General features: G+C 36.2%; 1 protein-coding gene across 5 annotated transcripts in view; it reads right to left on the reverse strand.

Annotated features, from left to right (window-relative positions):
• ATP8A1 (ATPase phospholipid transporting 8A1) overlaps window positions 1-15588 on the reverse strand; it is a 244089-nt gene that overhangs the window by 136804 nt on the left and 91697 nt on the right. For 3 of the 5 annotated variants that reach the window (XM_088836317.1, XM_088836316.1, XM_088836320.1), the window contains 3 exons: window positions 14054-14098; window positions 4774-4846; window positions 1854-1959 (listed from right to left, as the gene is read on the reverse strand). In XM_088836317.1, the coding sequence (XP_088692443.1) occupies window positions 1854-1959; window positions 4774-4846; window positions 14054-14098 (224 nt within the window). The remainder of the gene's footprint in view (window positions 1-1853; window positions 1960-4773; window positions 4847-14053; window positions 14099-15588) is intronic. The other 2 variants (XM_088836319.1, XM_088836318.1) reach the window with 1 other exon arrangement.

Here is a 15588-nt window from a genome sequence, read left to right on the forward strand (position 1 = left end):
AGTTAGCCAAACAGCCTAAAAAGGATAACTTCAAAGTATGTCTTGGTCCAGCATATTCTCCACAAAACTTTTCTTGTGTACAAATGAGGAAATCCCATAATAGCAACAACATGGATAGACCATGAAGGCATCATGCTAAGAAAAGTAAGTCAGACAGACAAAGAAAAATACTGCATGATCTACTTTTATGTGGAATCTAAAGAAAAAAGAGAAGAGAAACCCACCCTCCCCAAACTCATATAAAAAGAGATCAGATGTGGTTATCAGAGGTGGAAGTTTGGTGAAGGGGAAGTGGAGAAAGGTGATCAAAAGGTACAAATTTCCGTTATAACATAAATAAATACTAGAGATACAGTGATGTATATCAATTATTTCTAATTAAATTGAAAAAAACGAGTGGCACAAAAGTACCTTCTTAAGTTTTATCCTTTTCCTCCTAAAATGCTGAATGTAGGAAAACTATTAATAACACTATGAATATTGAGGGGTCAATTTAAAAGGATATAAATGAATTGATGTTTTATTGTATTACATATTATTTACTCTTATCATCATGTTATATCAAAACTTTTTTGTTTTTGAGGGAAGGGTGAGAGATAAAACATCCATATAGGAGATCAATCCTGGATGTTCATTGGAGGGACTGATGCTAAAGCTGAAACTGCAATACTTTGGCCACCTCATGCGACGAGTTGACTCACTGGAAAAGACTCTGATGCTGGGAAAGGTTGGGGGCGGGAGGAGAAGGGGACGACGGAGAATGAGATGGCTGGATGGCATCACCGACTGTGTGGACATGAGTTTGAGTGTACTCCAGGAGTTGGTGATGGACAGGGAGGCCTGGCGTGCTGTGATTCATGGGGTCGCGGAGAGTCGGACACGACTGAGCGACTGAACTGAACTGAACTGATAGTGTTTATCTTAATGATAAAGAGTGTATCTCATGGTTTTTAGGAATCTGGTATATTCTACAAGGTTGCATGTGCTGGTTTGTAATACAGTTTAAAACACAGGGGAAGGGGATAGTTAGGAAGTTTGAGACTGGTATGTACACACTGCTATGTTAAAAATGATAATCAACAGGGACCTACTGTATAGCACATGGAACTCTGCTCAGTGTTATGTGGCAGTCTGGATGTGAGGAGAGTTTGGGGGAGAATGGATACATGTATATGTATGGCTGAGTCCTGCTGTCCACCTGAAACTCATAACATTGTTAATTGACTATACTCCAATACAAAATAAAAAGTTTTCTTTTTTTTAAAGGAAACTTATAAAAAAAATTCCCTAAAGTGTGTTCCTTCTTTTCTGAAATCTTAGTCATCAAATTGGCTATTTACCCAATTTTACACTGAAAATAAGTTTAAGTATGGAGTCTCTTCTCTAAGTGTAAAGCTCTTCTCATTCAAGTAAATACACAGCGAACTCCTTGATTATCATTTCTAAAAGAAGAAAAGTTGGTATTCTAAAATCAACACTTCAGGTAAACTGATCTTCCTTTTCCTGCCAGCTTATACGAAAAAGCAGTTTATGACCAATAGTTTTTTCTTAATTATTTATAAAGAAGGGAAAACTTACTATGCCCATGGAGTACCATTTTTTTAACTTGTATGAATTTTGTTATTTAAATTTCCATGTAACATGTTACATAACAAGTATTACACAGTTATAGATTTTAAAATATGTACTATATAGGTATAATTTTGAAAGCCGACGTTTCTAATTAGTAAATAATATTTTTAACCTGAAACTAAAGTAACTTGGTTGTTTTACTTCTTCAAATTTTTCTGAACAATCTCATATTTCAGAACAATTTTCAACCAAGAAATACATCACAATTGCTTCATTTGTACCTGGAGATGCTGCCTGGTAAATAATCTTATCACCTTCCCGCTCTGGTACTGCTGTGTGACACACCGCCATCATTGTAAGAAATTCACATATTATTGGTGCAGTGGGCTGTAAGAAATAAACACATAATTTAGCCCCTTTTACTTAACCATTATGACACAATGATAGTAGCATTACTTCATGGATTTTTATTGAGTACAACTGGTAAATATTGAGGGTGAAAGCCAAGAAATCAACACTATGAACAAAAAATATTTTTTACTAAAATCTTTCATTTTTGCAACCTCTTCATTCCTTTTCTAAACACTTATATAAGGCCACTTTGTCTTGTTAAATACAAACAGCACATGAAAAAGGCAGATATGGTTTAATCCTGTTATCAGAGTACAAGAGTAGAATTCTAAAATGTTCATTTACCTGGTTCTAATTCCTGATTAGATCTAAATCTTAGGCATCTAATCTCATTGCAATTCCACTACTTTGGGTTGCGGTGATAATGGCAGAGGATTCCTCTACAATGCTTTGGCCTTTCTTTCCAAAAACAACAACCATAACCTGACAAGTGTTCTACTAAATAAAAAAGGACTGACTGAGCAAGTCCTGTGTAGTTATGACCTGAGGAAGACAGGATCCTTTCTGCAAGGAGTTTATAGAATAGCAACCAGATTTTTGAAATGAAACATCTTTTCTTGTTCCTGATGAAGAAAAGTATCACTTGAACTAATAAAGGAAAATAATTCCTCCATGCTCTTGGATCAAAAAACTAAAATGACTGGAAAGGTACATCAAAACATTATTTGAAAAAAAAAAAACAACTGTGTCCAGGCTAGAACAGCAGACAAATCAGACAAGGTCCCTGCTACATGCTTTGACTTGTGGGGAAAACAGAACATAGATAAACAGTACAGAAGTATCATTTATTTATGGGCTTCCCTTGTGGCTCAGCTGGTAAAGAACCTGCCTGCAATTCAAAAGACCTGGGTTTGATCCCTGGGTTGGGAAGATCCCCTGGAGAAGGGAACAGCTACCCACTCCAGTATTTTGGCCTGGAGAATTCCATGGACTGTGTAGTCCATTGGGTGTTGCCAAGAGTTGGACACGACTGAGCAAATTTCACATCATTTATTTATTCTGTGAAGAGGGTTACAAAGGATAAAATGTGTGAAAATCATACAATATGATTTGGATCTGTTTGTGGTTGTTCTCAAGACAATGTGATTTTTAAGCTGATGAAGTTTTAGCCTCATGAAGTACTGAGCACAGAGTTTTCCATCAAGCAGGAATAATACGTGACTGAAAAGGTCCTAAAGGAGGAAAGAATGAAGCATGTACGAGAAAATCAAAGAAAGCCAGTATAGCCTGAGGAGAAAGAAAGGGAGGGTAGGTCCAAGTGAGGCTGGTGACTTAGGCAGATCACGCAACTTTGTCAGTTGAGAGGGAAGCCAGAGAGCGGTTTTCAATAGGGGTGTGTTGGGACTTGATTTCCACTGGCATCATTCTAGCTGCCATGTGCAACAAGGCCGGGAAGGGGTGAAAATGGAAACCAGGAGAATGGTTAGGAGGCTGTTGTGGCAATTTATCTGGAGGATGCTGGTAGTCTTGACTGGGGTAGAGAAAGTGAGAATAAGGTGAGAAGACATTTAGGACATGTTCTAGACAAGTCATGGGCTTCCCACTGGTGCAGTGGTAAAGAATCTGCCTGTCAATTCAGGAGGCGCAGGAGACGCAGGTTTGATCCTGGATGGGGGAAGATCCCCTGGAGGAGGAAATGGAAACCCACTGTAGAGTTCTTGCCTGGGAAATCCCATGGACAGAGGAGCCAGACAGGCTACAGTCCATGGGGTCGCAAAGAGTTGGCCACAACTGTGTGACTGAGCACGTGCACAAACACACACACACACACAAGAAAGTTGTATTGACAAGGGCTTAGTGAGTCATTACAGATCTGGAGATGGAGAGAACAGAGGTAACAAAGCAACCCTAAGTTCCTAGACTGAGTTACAAGATAGTTGATTGTGTAACTTACTGAACCTGAGAACACAAGAAGGAAGAGGTGGGTCTAGGTCTAGATTTTGTGGATCTTGAAGCTCATGTTTGGCTGAAAGCAAAAATATCCACATGAATGCACTGCTAGGGCCCTGCCCAGGGGCAGAGGTGGCAAGTCTGCCAGTGCTAGGAAGGGACTAGTTTTGGGGTGATGAGCATGAGTTCAAGTTTTGACTTGAGCTTGAAGTGACTATGAGAAACTGTTGGGGATTTAAACCTAGGTGTGCTCAGTTGCATCTGACTCCTTATAGCCCCATGGAACTGCAGCCCTCCAGGCTCCTCTGCCCAGCGAATTTTCCAGGCAAGAATACTGGAGAGTGTTGTCATTTTCTCCTCCAGGGGATCTTTCCGACCCAGAGATCGAACCCGAGTCTCTTATGTCTCCTGCACTGGCCGGCAGATTAGTTACCACTAGTGTCACTTGAGAAGCCCTTAAACTTCAGAGATCATATCATTTGATCAGATGGAATTTTAGTAAGTATCAGTAACTTTATAAGTGGAATACTCACACTGTGTGGCAGATGTCTAAAGTTCTTATTGTATAGATTTAGCACTGGCCTATAATTTTGAGCAGGTAATTAATTTCTATAGATATTTTGATATTGTTAACAATGAGTTGTTTCATACAAATAGAGCTCTAAATTCTATATTTTTAAAAAGCAGAGTATCTACAAATGACAGTGTTAAAAGTAAATTTCTAAAAATCACAGATTCGTGTTGGCCAAGTAAAAATAATTTAGAGACAACAGATTTTTATAATTGTTAAAAATGATCATGAAAGTAAAAAATGGAATATATAAGCATGGAAGGTAATTCAGAGAAACACTCATTAGTTTTCATTTATTAATAAAAAGATAATGGTACTATGTTTCTTACATGATTATTTTGGAGGTTTTCCAGCAATGATGAATCACTAAATGTTTTTTCATCTCCAAACTGTGAGTTCTGCCTAAAGGGGAAAAAATGGAGCGTATCTGATTCATTTATACAAGCCCGCGGATCTATCTGTAAGTTACTTTTAAAATAAATCATTATGCCTACAAACTCTTGATAAATTAAATCTAATAAATTAAGTATAATTTAGTCCACATTTCTAAATAAGATATCACATATTTCATGATTGAATCATAGGATATTTTCAACATTATAAAATGTGAAAGCCTTTTTCAGTGTTAACAAAACACAGCATTTTACCGTTCATTTTCCTGGAGTAAAATTATGTTGTAGCCATATGAAGTTTAAAAAAATTTTAATTAAAAAAATGTAACAAAACTGCTAATATACATGGAATTGAATTTTCCACTTTCATTACTTTTCCAAGGTTTAAAAATTTTGAGAATTAATGGAGTTATTATAAAAATAATACTGTTTTACTTTAGACATGAAAATTTATTTAAGTGAGTAATACTATATGATTACCATATGAAACAAAAATATGAATAAACTGATTGCACATTTCATTATTTATCACTAACAAGTATCATATATTTACGTACATATTACAGTTACTCTGTAAAGGAGAAAAAAGCCATAAAAGTACATATGTGGTTTTGTGTTGTGGCTGTCTTCAAATCAGCAAACTTGAACTCCATATGAAACAAATCAAACCAGAATTGCCTCTATAATCTAGCTCTTACTAATCTCATAGCCATGCAATTTAATATCAAAATGTTGAGATTCAAAGGAAGGACAAGGAACATTTAAGTGGAAATGTCAAACCCCAAGAGTATATTTTTTACCGTTCAGTGAAAATATATAGATCTAAAGCTTTTGTGCACAGAAGGAAATTTCAGAAGTTGTTGAGGAAAAAATAATGTGTTCAATATTAAATAGCTGTAATCCAGAAATCTTTTAATCATAATTTTTACAGGTTACAAAGAGAATTATCAGTGCCAATATGCCAAATATTACAAGTTTCATATTTTAAAGCCAGCTGCTTGAAAGGAAGGAGAAATTATTGAAGAAAAAAAAGAATGTAAAATAATTTAACCTAAACCGATCAATATATGTAAATATCTTTTTAACCATACACCATAAAAGGAAGTTAGAATTTTCCAGTAAAATACATTTTTATTAATGTGTAACACTTTGATCTATTAATTCACAATATTATAACATAATGTACCTTTATTAGCACATAGATTAAAATTCTCAAAAACATCACTAGAAAACAGAATGAACACATTTTATTATTATTATTATTTTAATAATAATAATTTATTTATAAAATAACAAATATTTATTAATTAAAACTCCTCCTCTTCTTAGTTTCAAAGATGAAAAGTCCAAGAACTTTTAAACAACTTATCAATTGGCAGGCAGGAAAAATTAACATACATTTCTCCTCTAAATATTATCATTCTCAAAAAGTTTATTATTCAAGGCACTATAAAATTTCCCTATTATTTATAAAATGTATTCATTATTGGTTCTTAGTTATACTTTCCCACTTATTTGTTAGATAAATTGAAATGTCAAGGAATAGTCACAGTAACATCTTGCATGTGGAGGTTTATCTTCCTTCTAAAGAATTCTGGACTAAAAGCTTTTATAAATTTGAAGATGTGTCTTATTAATCTCACCAGTAATTCTTTCATTTCATAAATCACAGTTACCACAATTGATAAAACTTTCAAATGTATTTATAACGAATAACACTAGATATGCAACTGAAATGTTTACATGGACACATTCTGCCCTCCATTCACCAGTGAAATCTTCTGACGCAGAAAATGCTAACTCTTCTCCCAAAAAGGAGCTTCCTTTCCAAGATCATAAAACCATCAGCATTTCATCTGCTAATTACACAGCTTGGTCTGGATAACTCAGATATGTGCTCTCATCACCCCTGTCTGCAGTCTCACAAAATGTTCACTTTTAGTAAAAGTAAACAGATAAAATTAGGAAGCTCAAAAGTCATTTCAAAATAAGAACCAATAAATTGTTAGCTGACAAAGCTATTTGAATTTGCAAACTGTGCATATATAAAAGTGTAAGCCAACATCTACATTTTGTTAAAACTTTCCATATAAGTTTTCAAGTGACACTCTGCCTTTCATGGAGACAAAGAAATTATGGTGTTTCGCAAAAAGCAATAAGGCAGGGGGTGTAACAGTAAGATAAAGGGAAAAATGAGCAGTTAACCCACAGTATCATGTAATTTACTGCTTCTTGTAGGCTGATTTAAAAGTTATGACACATTGCAAATAATTATTTCCTGATCATCCAAATTTATGTTCAAGCTGGTTTTAGAAAAGGCAGAGGAACCAGGGATCAAATCGCCAACATCCCCTGGATCATCAAAAAAGCAAGAAGAGTTCCAGAAAAACATCTATTTCTGCTTTATTGACTATGCCAAAGCCTTTGACTGTGTGGATCACAATAAACTGTAAAATTCTGAAAGAGATGGGAATACCAGACCACCTGACCTGCCTCTTGAGAAACCTATATGCAGGTCAGGAAGCAACAGTTAGAAGTGGACATGGAAAAACAGACTGGTTCCAAATTGGGAAAGGAGTACGTCAAGGCTGTATATTGTCACCCTGCTTATTTAACTTATATGCAGAGTACATCATTAGAAACACTGTGCTGGAGGAAGCACAAGCTGGAATCAAGATTGCCGGGAGGAATATCAATAACCTCAGATATGCAGCGGAGAAGGCAATGGCAAGCCACTCCAGTACTATTGCCTAGAAAATCCCATGGATGGAGGAGCCTGGTAGGCTGTAGTCCATGGGGTCGCTAAGGGTCGGACACGACTGAGTGACTTCACTTTCACTTTTTACTTTCACACATTGGAGAAGGAAATGGCAACCCACTCCAGTGTTCTTGCCTGGAGAATCCCAGGGACAGGGGAGCCTGGTGGGCTTCCGTCTATGGGGTCACACAGAGTCAGACACGAGTGAAGTGACTTAGCAGCAGCAGCGACAGCAGCAGATATGCAGATGACATAACCTTTATGGCAGAAAGTGAAGAAGAACTAAAGAGCCTCTTGATGAAAGTGAAAGAGGAGAGTGAAAAAGTTGGCTTAAAACTCAACATTCAGAAAACTAAGATCATGGCATCCAGTCCCATCCCTTCATAGCAAACAGATGGGGAAACAGTGGAAACAGTGGCTCCAAAATCACTGCAGATGGTGATTGCAGCCATGAAATTAAAAGACGCTCACTCCTTGGAGGAAAGTTATGACCAACCTAGATAGCATATTAAAAAGCAGAGACATTACTTTGCCAACAAAGGTCCATCTAGTCAAGGTTATGGTTTTTCCAGTGGTCATGTATGGATGTGAGAGTTGGACTATAAAGAAAGCTGAGCGCCAAAGAAATGATGCTTTTGACCTGTGGTGTTGGAGAAGACTCTTGAGAGTCCCTTGGACTGCAAGGATATTCAACCAGTCCATCCTAAAGGAGATCAGTCCTGGGTGTTCACTGGAAGGACTGATGTTGAAGCTGAAACTCCAATACTTTGGTCACCTGATGCAAAGAGCTGACTCATCTGAAAAGACCCTGATGCTAGGAAAGATTGAGGGCAGAAGGAGAAGGGGACAACAGAAGATGAGATGGTTGGATGGCATCACCGAATTGATGGACATGGGTTTGGGTGAACTCTGGAAGCTGATGATGGACAGGGAGGCCTGGTGTGCTGTGGTTCATGGGGTTGCAAAGAGTCGGACATGACTGAACAACTGAACTGAACTGAATTAAATCAGTATTAGCTAATTTCATACATGACAGTGTGGACTATGAAATCATGTCAAATGAAGAGATAAATAACAATTTTTATTTAACTTAAAAAACAACTTAGGAGTAGAAAGTCCTAGTATTCAGAAAACAAATAGAAAACACTGTCTGTATAAAGCTAAAATACTTTTGTGTAACAAACACTATTATAAGTGAGTCAAAAGCCAAATGACAAACTGGGAAGAAAACTATTTCCAACACATAAAATGATTACTTTATTCAAAATGAAACATAATTCACTCAAAATAAAAAGGGCTTATAGAAACTAACACTAAAAAGATCAAGAATGTAATAGAACAATGAACAGAGGATATAAACACACAGTTCACAAAGAAAGAAATAGAATTGGTTTTAAATATACATTCGATCTTACTGCATGATGAGAGCAATGAGGTTTAAATTTAGCAATGTGGCAGAAATAGTTTGACAACTCTGTTGCTATAATCTTGGAAAAACAGTTAAACCATCTATCATTGATGAGAATGAAAACTGGTACAATTTCTAAAAAGGAATATTGGCAATGAAAGTGAAAGTTGCTCAGTTGTGTCTGACTCTTTGTGAGTCCATGGACTATATACAGTCCATGGAATTCTCCAGGCAAGAATACTGGAGTGGGTAGCTGTTCCCTTCTCCAAGGGGAATCTGCCCAACCCAGGGGTCGAATTCAGGTCTCCCACATTGAAAGCGGATTCCCTACCAGCTGAGCCATAACGGAAGCCCAAGAATACTGGGTTGGGTAGCCTATCCCTTCTCCAGCTGATCTTCCCAACCCAGGAATCGAACCGGAGTCTCCTGTTCGATCTGCCTGCATTGCAGGCAGATTCTTTACCAATTGAGCTATCAGGGAAGACCCTGATATTGGCAATATCTAACAAAATTTAAAATCAATACAATCTTTTGAGATCCAGAAATTCCAGTTTCTGGAATTTCAGTCTATTCTGTATTTACAATGTCTGCTGAAAAATGCTGTATGTACAAATTCATTCTTTGCAGCACATTTTTAACAGCAAAAGGTTAGAACTAACCCAAAGTTTTACTAGGGCTGTTGCTTAAAAAGACTGTGGTACATCCACACAATAATAATGGAACACTATACAAAAAATGGGAGGCTGTCTACAGAATACGGCCAAATCTCAAAGATGTATCGTCAAAAGAAAAGCTGGTACCAAAGTGTGTACAATTTGTTTCACTTTTGGTAAAAATGAGAAGGAAAATACATACATACATAGTAGAATAGATCTGGAGAAATAAACCTGAAATGGGTTACACTGACTGCCTTCAGGTGGGGAAATGGAGGGTCAGCGATAGCGAAGAGATGTGTTACTGCATTATGAACTTAAATAAATCAAATTTAAAGATTAAAAACCAGAACAAAATCCAATTATGAGCTGAAACATACATTCTATATACAAACTCAATGTATACATTACACACATACAGATGCTAAACACATGCATGCATGGGAAGACAAAGGCAGTGTGACTGAAAACACTGTTTTCTGAATGGATCTGTACTTTCTGGCTTTGAATGGTGCTACTGTTCCAAATCAAAATTCCTAAAAGGGTGATTTAATTTTCAAAAGTGAAATTGTTGTTCAGCATCAGGTCAAGCCCAAGAATATAAACAAGTGGTTGAGTTCAATAATAATATTTTTTTCTTAGACACTAGTTTTGATCAATGTGGTCTGCTTTTCTGTGTGGTTCTAAAGTATTTCTGAGGGCAATCACAAAACAGGAGTTCCAAAAACATTCTGTGAAATAGTTGCTTGACTGGAATAAATAAATTGCTTGTCAAAGTGACTACTCTGAAGACTATCTAATTCGGATGTGTTAGATTTCGTTACCCTACAGTCACACCTGGAAGAATGTTTTAGTGAGCCTAGTGATGGAAGCAGAATAAATAAACACCACTCATTTCATATGAGACCAAAATGAAATGAGAAAAGAAGACCAGAAAATGGTACTATCCAGTGATACTGTGCTAATACTAAAAACCACAGTAAAATGACTAAGCACAGAATACTTACTTTGGGATTTTCCTCAAAGTAATAGTGGGGGAAAATACAGATGAACTGAAATTGGCTAGAGTACATATTATTGAAGTGAGTGAATGAGTACATCTGTTTTCTACTGTTATTTATGCTTGAGCTTTCCACCAAAAAAAAACCAGAAAAAGAAAAAAAATGTAACAAAATATATAGCTTTGGAATATAATATCTTAGGGCTGCTGCTGCTGCTAAGTCACTTCAGTCGTGTCAGACTCTGTGTGACCCCATAGACGGCAGCCCACCAGGCTCCCCCGTCCCTGGGATTCTCCAGGCAAGAACACTGGAGTGGGTTGCCAGTTCCTTCTCCAATGTGTGAAAGTGAAAAGGGAAACTGAAGTCACTCGGTCATGTCTGACTTGTATCGACCCCATGGACTGCAGCCTACCAGGCTCCTCCGTCCATGGGATTTTCTAGGCAGGGCTACTCGGATGCTTATTATAAGCAAATATTTTTGTGCAATCCTCCAAATATTGATACTGTCTAAAGAATGGTAGATTTTAATAGAAATGAATTAACCTTCAAGGTTATACGTCAGCTGATGGTACTCGGCAATAACAAGAAAACCATCCCAACTCTGGAAGAAGTGGCTACTGGTTGGGAAATGATTTCATCTCTGTAAACTATATTAATAGAGTTAAGTGAGTAGAGTTACAGCCATTATCCAATTATTTTTAATGTCAAGAAAGTGTTTTTGAAACTGTCACTATAATAGTTTGCCATCAAATTTGACTGAATGTAAATTATCTACATATTTCTGCTGTTTAGTTGCTGAGTTGTGTCCAACTCTAAAAATCTACATACACTTATGTGTTAAATAATATGTGTTTTTTAACTTGGTATTTTTGTGGCAAATATGGTTGAAGAATGATAGTAAAATATATGGTATAGGTCACAGATTTTATCTATGGGATCAATGAACTTCACATTGAAAGGTGAAGCTGCTGACGGTCAGACAAGAATCAACTTTCAGATTTTGGATTTACAGAGTGAGCTGTACTCTCCGGTTTACCCCTGAGGACCAGCAGAATGAAGATATAGCCAGGTTCCTGAAGTGTACATTCAGTCAGGACCACGCTTTCAATCTTGGTTTCACTGGCAAATGAAATCAAGTAGATCAGATCTGGCAAATGCCAGATTTAGGATTGTGCCAAGTTGTGTCCCCCTAGAGTAACGTTTCTTGTCAGTCAGTTAAACTATACTTGTTCTTGCTACCTTAACAAAACGAGAAAGAAAAAATGAAATAACAAATAGTAAGGCTATCTTTTCTCTAAATGCAGATATTTCTGAAGCTCTTCAAAATCTATTGGATGTGATATAACCAGCACCTACTTAATGTCCAGGTTGAGCAAGGTTTTAACTTTTTATCCCAACTTTACTGGTTGTATACTTTGAGGGAAGTTACTTATTGGCTTCTCTGCCTAAATTTCACCAGCTTTAGAAGGCTCAAGTCAATTATAACTCCTCAAATATGTCTGGAGGATTAAGTAAGGGACATTAGAGCTAACACTCAGATACTCTTCTAAGCACTTTAAAAACAGAATTCATTTAATCTTTGCAACCTCCCTGTGATGTCTACATTCTACCCAATGAGGACCCACAGGCAAAGAGATTAGGTAGCTGGCTCAAGAGCAGCATTAGGACCAGGATGTGAACCTGACTGGTCAGAATCGAAGTCTGCATCCTTGACAAGGACCCAGGACACAACTAAAGTTCAACTAGTAGCTGTTCCGTCATCTTTGCTGCTTATAGGTAACCGCGTGATAAAAGAGGAAATCCAAATAGATATTTAAAATAAAGCTTACTTTATTAAACAGTTGGCAAAAACCTTCCCTAGGGTTTATTTCTTAAAATATCATTAATATCTAAGTTTATATGTAACTGCAAGTGGAACGATGCAAAAATTTATGAAAAAGTTGACATTTTAAAATTGGGAATTACCCAGTTTAGAACATCAAGTTTCCAGAAAGAGTGCTTTACATAAAAAACTTAAACAGATAAAATAATGTCTTTTCCCAATAGTGACAAAAATCATGAAACAATCTCTACTGAAAGAATATTTTAAATGACCCAGGTAAACAACTGTTAACATTTTCATCCGATCTTAATAAGAATATGGTGAAGGTAATTTCCTTCTCAAGAAAAAGTGATTTATCTTAGAAAAAAACATATATTCTAAAAATAAAAATATATAATCAATTCTACTGAAAAGCAACAAGTAAAAAGATATAATCAAAATTTTAATGACGTTCTCAAAAGATTAAGTAGAAGAGAATATTTACATCATTACACTTGAATTATCTACCAACAGTAAGATGTTTTGGCACATTTTAAAGACACTGAAAATTATTCAGTTGTGGATAGGTGTTGAAAAGGATGACACTCCAAGCAATGGGCTTAGGTGTAATGAATCATCAGTTATCACATGAACCAAACAGCTGCCTCTGTCATTAACTCTAGGTGGTATGAGGCTTATTGCAAATTGTTACCAAATTGCCACCTTACTGAAATAAAATCAAAGTTGAAAAATAAGGCTTAATCATAAAATACCCTGTGTCATCTGAAAATAGACATGTAATCACACATAAAGCCATAATGTTTTTTTACAGTTACCAGCATTAAAGAAATCTGCTTTCTGGAATTTCATTTGCCACAAGATTATAATGAATTACTGAAATAAACTCATGTCATTCTAAATGAAAATGTAAACCATGGTGAGGATTTTAAGGTAAGACAAAAAACCCAGTATGTACTGAAATTAAGCTTATAAAATGCTATTCAATAATTCTAAAATTAATTACATTCCTGTTAACCCTAGTCCTTGGTAGCATACTTTTCCAACATTTGTTTCAGATATTTCATTAAAAAATGTTTATGTTATAGCCTCCAAACAGATTTAGCAAATTAATGAAAATAAATATAAAGGAAATTTACACTATGTGGTTTTGTTTCAGTAGCATTTTTCTGTAGCTCTGTAGAGTATACAAACAGTGGCAGAAGGTGGCAGTGCTGAGCTAAAAAAATAAATAAATAAAATTTATGGAGCTGTCCCTGAAATCTTAGGTAGTCCACAGCCCAGGGACTCTAAGTTGATTATTATAGATTTTATTATAGATACACAGCTCCATAAAACCAGCAAGCCTAAACTTTGAACTAAACGTTCATAAAATGATTAAAGGTTACTCAACAGGACATCAGGGCTATTCAACAATTTGTTTGTTTGTATTCAAGCAGATTTTAAGAAATACTTTACAGCATTGTCATCCTGCCTGATTAGTAATTTTTTTTCAAAGTAGTGAAATGCATCTGACAAAACAATAAAATGCAAACCTTTTAAATGGATCAATGAGACAGAAAGATCCATACAGCTTACCATTCATCAGGAGAGCAGCCATAATCCTCAGGTTCAGGGACATGGCTTCAGAAAGCAAAAGGAGGGACACAAAGAAAGGAGAAAATAATCAAAGAAAGGCTGGAAACACAAAAGCATGAATAAGGGAAGTACTGAGAGATGGGTCAGTTAAGGAAATAAACTTTTAGCTGATTTGGAAAGAATGGCAGTTAGTATAGAAAGTATAACTTATGGTAACTAAGCAGATTTACAAAGCTGTTCTTTCGTTGGATAGCCAACTTGCCTCTTCATCATGAAATTTCCCAATTTTATGCACAGAAATCAGTATTCAGTAGAAAATATTAAAGTTTAAATACAGGCTAAAGCCAATGGAAAATTCATCACACAATGCATAATGAGAATAAAGTGTTAAAAAAAATGTTACTAAGAACAAACTATCACACTGATAAAATCTGCCAAGTACATTTCAGAAATAAATTTGACTACCATGCAGGGGTGGTTCTTTAAGCAGGTATAGTAAAGCAAAAGTTAATTACATTGCTATAGCGCAAGAGTACCACACTGTAAAAGAAACATTTTAAAAGATACTCAAAAATTTTCACTTAAACCATAACTCAGCTGTTAAACAATTTATTACATCAAAAAGAAAACACATTCATCAATACTTCATTTTCATCCATTAGCTCATCTGAGCACTGGATCTACGTATAACTTTCATTTCAACCAACCAGTGATATGACAGAAGTGGTCCATAATACATGGCAGAGCAGATTTTATTTTACCTATTTATATATTTATTTACTAAAATTTTCCTTTTATTGTTCAGATTTTTTCTCGCTGTCTTGAGACATGTAACGCTGTGCAAGTTTAAGGTGCACAGTGTGATTGGATACTAATATATATTGCAAAGTGATTACCATCATGTGCACGTGTGCTAAGTTGCTTCAGTCGTGTCTGACTCTTTGTGGCCCGATGAACTGTAACCCACCAGGCTCCTCTGTCCATGGGATTTTCCAGGCAAGAATACTGGAGTTGGTTGCCACGCCCTCCTCCAGCAGATCTTCTCGACCCAGGGATTGAACCTGTCTCTTACGTCTCCTGCATATCATAGTTTTAGCTAACACTCCCATCCATCACCTAATTACCATTTCTTTTTTGTGGTGAGAACACTTAAAATCTACCCTCAGCAGCTAACACAGATTTCCTTATCTCTTGTTTATTTCATTATACAAGGTCATTCAATAGTTTTCCTTTAAATTAAATGTATAAGATGTAGGTAGAGTTTAAAGATGCAGAGTTCAGTATAACATCACTGTTTTTGATAAATATACAATGTTCACTGAAAACTGGGGAAAATCCTCTCACTTCCTAAGTGGTCTCTATTTCTTACCCTTCCACCAAACTGGCCATGCACGGACCTCATCACTCTAAGGTATCTCCAAAGCATCAACTGTCTCCAGTGCAGGCTCCACCCACCACCTTCACTCTAGTCATAACGGGGGCAGTCTCCTTATTCACTGTCCTCTCTTCTACCAAAGGACGTTTTTAGATGCTTG

Source organism: Moschus berezovskii, chromosome 5 (genome assembly GCF_049115385.1).
Source record: "Moschus berezovskii isolate FMDL1 chromosome 5, NW_MosBer_1.0, whole genome shotgun sequence".
In the NCBI taxonomy this organism is placed as follows: domain Eukaryota; kingdom Metazoa; phylum Chordata; class Mammalia; order Artiodactyla; family Moschidae; genus Moschus; species Moschus berezovskii.